Source organism: Apteryx rowi, unplaced genomic scaffold, assembly GCF_003343035.1.
Source record: "Apteryx rowi isolate R43461 unplaced genomic scaffold, aptRow1 scaffold_1020, whole genome shotgun sequence".
NCBI lineage: Eukaryota > Metazoa > Chordata > Aves > Apterygiformes > Apterygidae > Apteryx > Apteryx rowi.
The window spans coordinates 3,844-5,040 of record NW_020447221.1 but is presented as its reverse complement, the minus strand read 5'-3'; the positions used below and the strand labels follow the sequence as shown (position 1 = coordinate 5,040).

Below are 1,197 nucleotides of genomic sequence, written 5' to 3'. Positions count from 1 at the left end.
CCGTGAGCCACCTCGTCCTGGTGACCCGCAGCGCCTGCCACCAAACCAGCGGCATGGACTGGATCGACCGGTCCCTGTCGGCGGCCGAGGAGCACGTGGCCGTGCTGCGGGAGGCGGCGCTGGCCGCCGAGCCGGAGCGGGCGCTGCCGGGCGCCGAGAGCTTCCTGCAGGAGCAGTCGGCCATCTGAAGGCCACCGCCGCCGCGTCCCCGTCCTCGTCCCCCCCTTCCCTTCCCTTCCCTTCCCCGCCGCGCCGCCCCCAGCAATAAACCGCTCCCCGATCCCGGCGTGCCCGTCTGTGCGGGGGCACCGGGTAAACCCAGGCACGCAGCAGCCTCAGTTTTGGGGGGGGGGGGGTGAGCCCGGCTCGGCCGTGCCTCGGTTTACCCCTCGCGAGGGGGTTTGGGGAAGGGCGGGGGGCGGGGGGGGGGCCCAGCTGGCCCCGGCTGCTCTGCGGTCCCGACTTCTGCTTTCGCAGGGCGGGCGCTTCCCTCGCCGCTCGGGCCGGCAGGAAGGCGAGGGCGGAGGGGCGGCCAGACCGGGAAAGACAGGAAAAGTCGCCGTCCCTCGGCGTCCCGTCGTCCCGGCGCCAGGCACCTGGCACGGCCCGTTCGGAGGCCGCCCCCCCCCCCGGGGACCCCCGTGGCCGGGGTGCAGGCCCTGCTAACCTGCCCCAACCCTGGCAGAATCCCGGCCCTGACCCCAGACCCGGTTGGGGGGGGTAGGGGGCTCCTCGCGTAGCCCCTGCACCCTCTGCGCTCTGCGGGACGCCTCCCTGCGCCGCCCGGCCTGAGGCCTGGCAAACTCATCGCGCTGCCCTTGGAGGGGCGGACGGGACGGGGGGGGGGGGGGCGTGGTCATGTGACCGCGCGTCACGTGACCGGGGGGGGGGCGGTGTGCGGGCTAAGGGCGAGGGGGCCGCACCGCCCCGCGCTCCCCGCCCCTCCGTGCGGTGGCGGCCAATGGGAGCGAGGCGGGCCGGGCCGGCGGGCCAATGGGGGGCCGGGGGCGGGGCTTGCGGCTGCCCGTCGCCGTGACCCCTGCAGCGGTGCCGGTGCGGAGCGTGGGGCGGCGGGTGCAGCGCCGAGCACCGCGACCGGGTACGCGTAGGTGGGCGAGGTACAGCGCCGCGCACCGATGTTGGGAGGGGCAGCAGGGGCGGCGGGCTCCAGCTGGGCATAGGGGCGGCTCGGGGGAG

General features: G+C 76.8%; 1 protein-coding gene across 1 annotated transcript in view; it reads left to right on the top strand.

The window, feature by feature from the left end:
* The window catches only part of TMEM98 (transmembrane protein 98), a 2,411-nt gene extending 2,155 nt beyond the window's left edge, over positions 1-256 (top strand). Inside the window, exon 2 of the mRNA XM_026065065.1 lies at positions 8-256. Coding sequence (XP_025920850.1) covers positions 8-188 — 181 coding nt within the window. The 3' untranslated portion in view covers positions 189-256. The remainder of the gene's footprint in view (positions 1-7) is intronic.
* Positions 257-1,197: the final 941 nt, after the last annotated feature.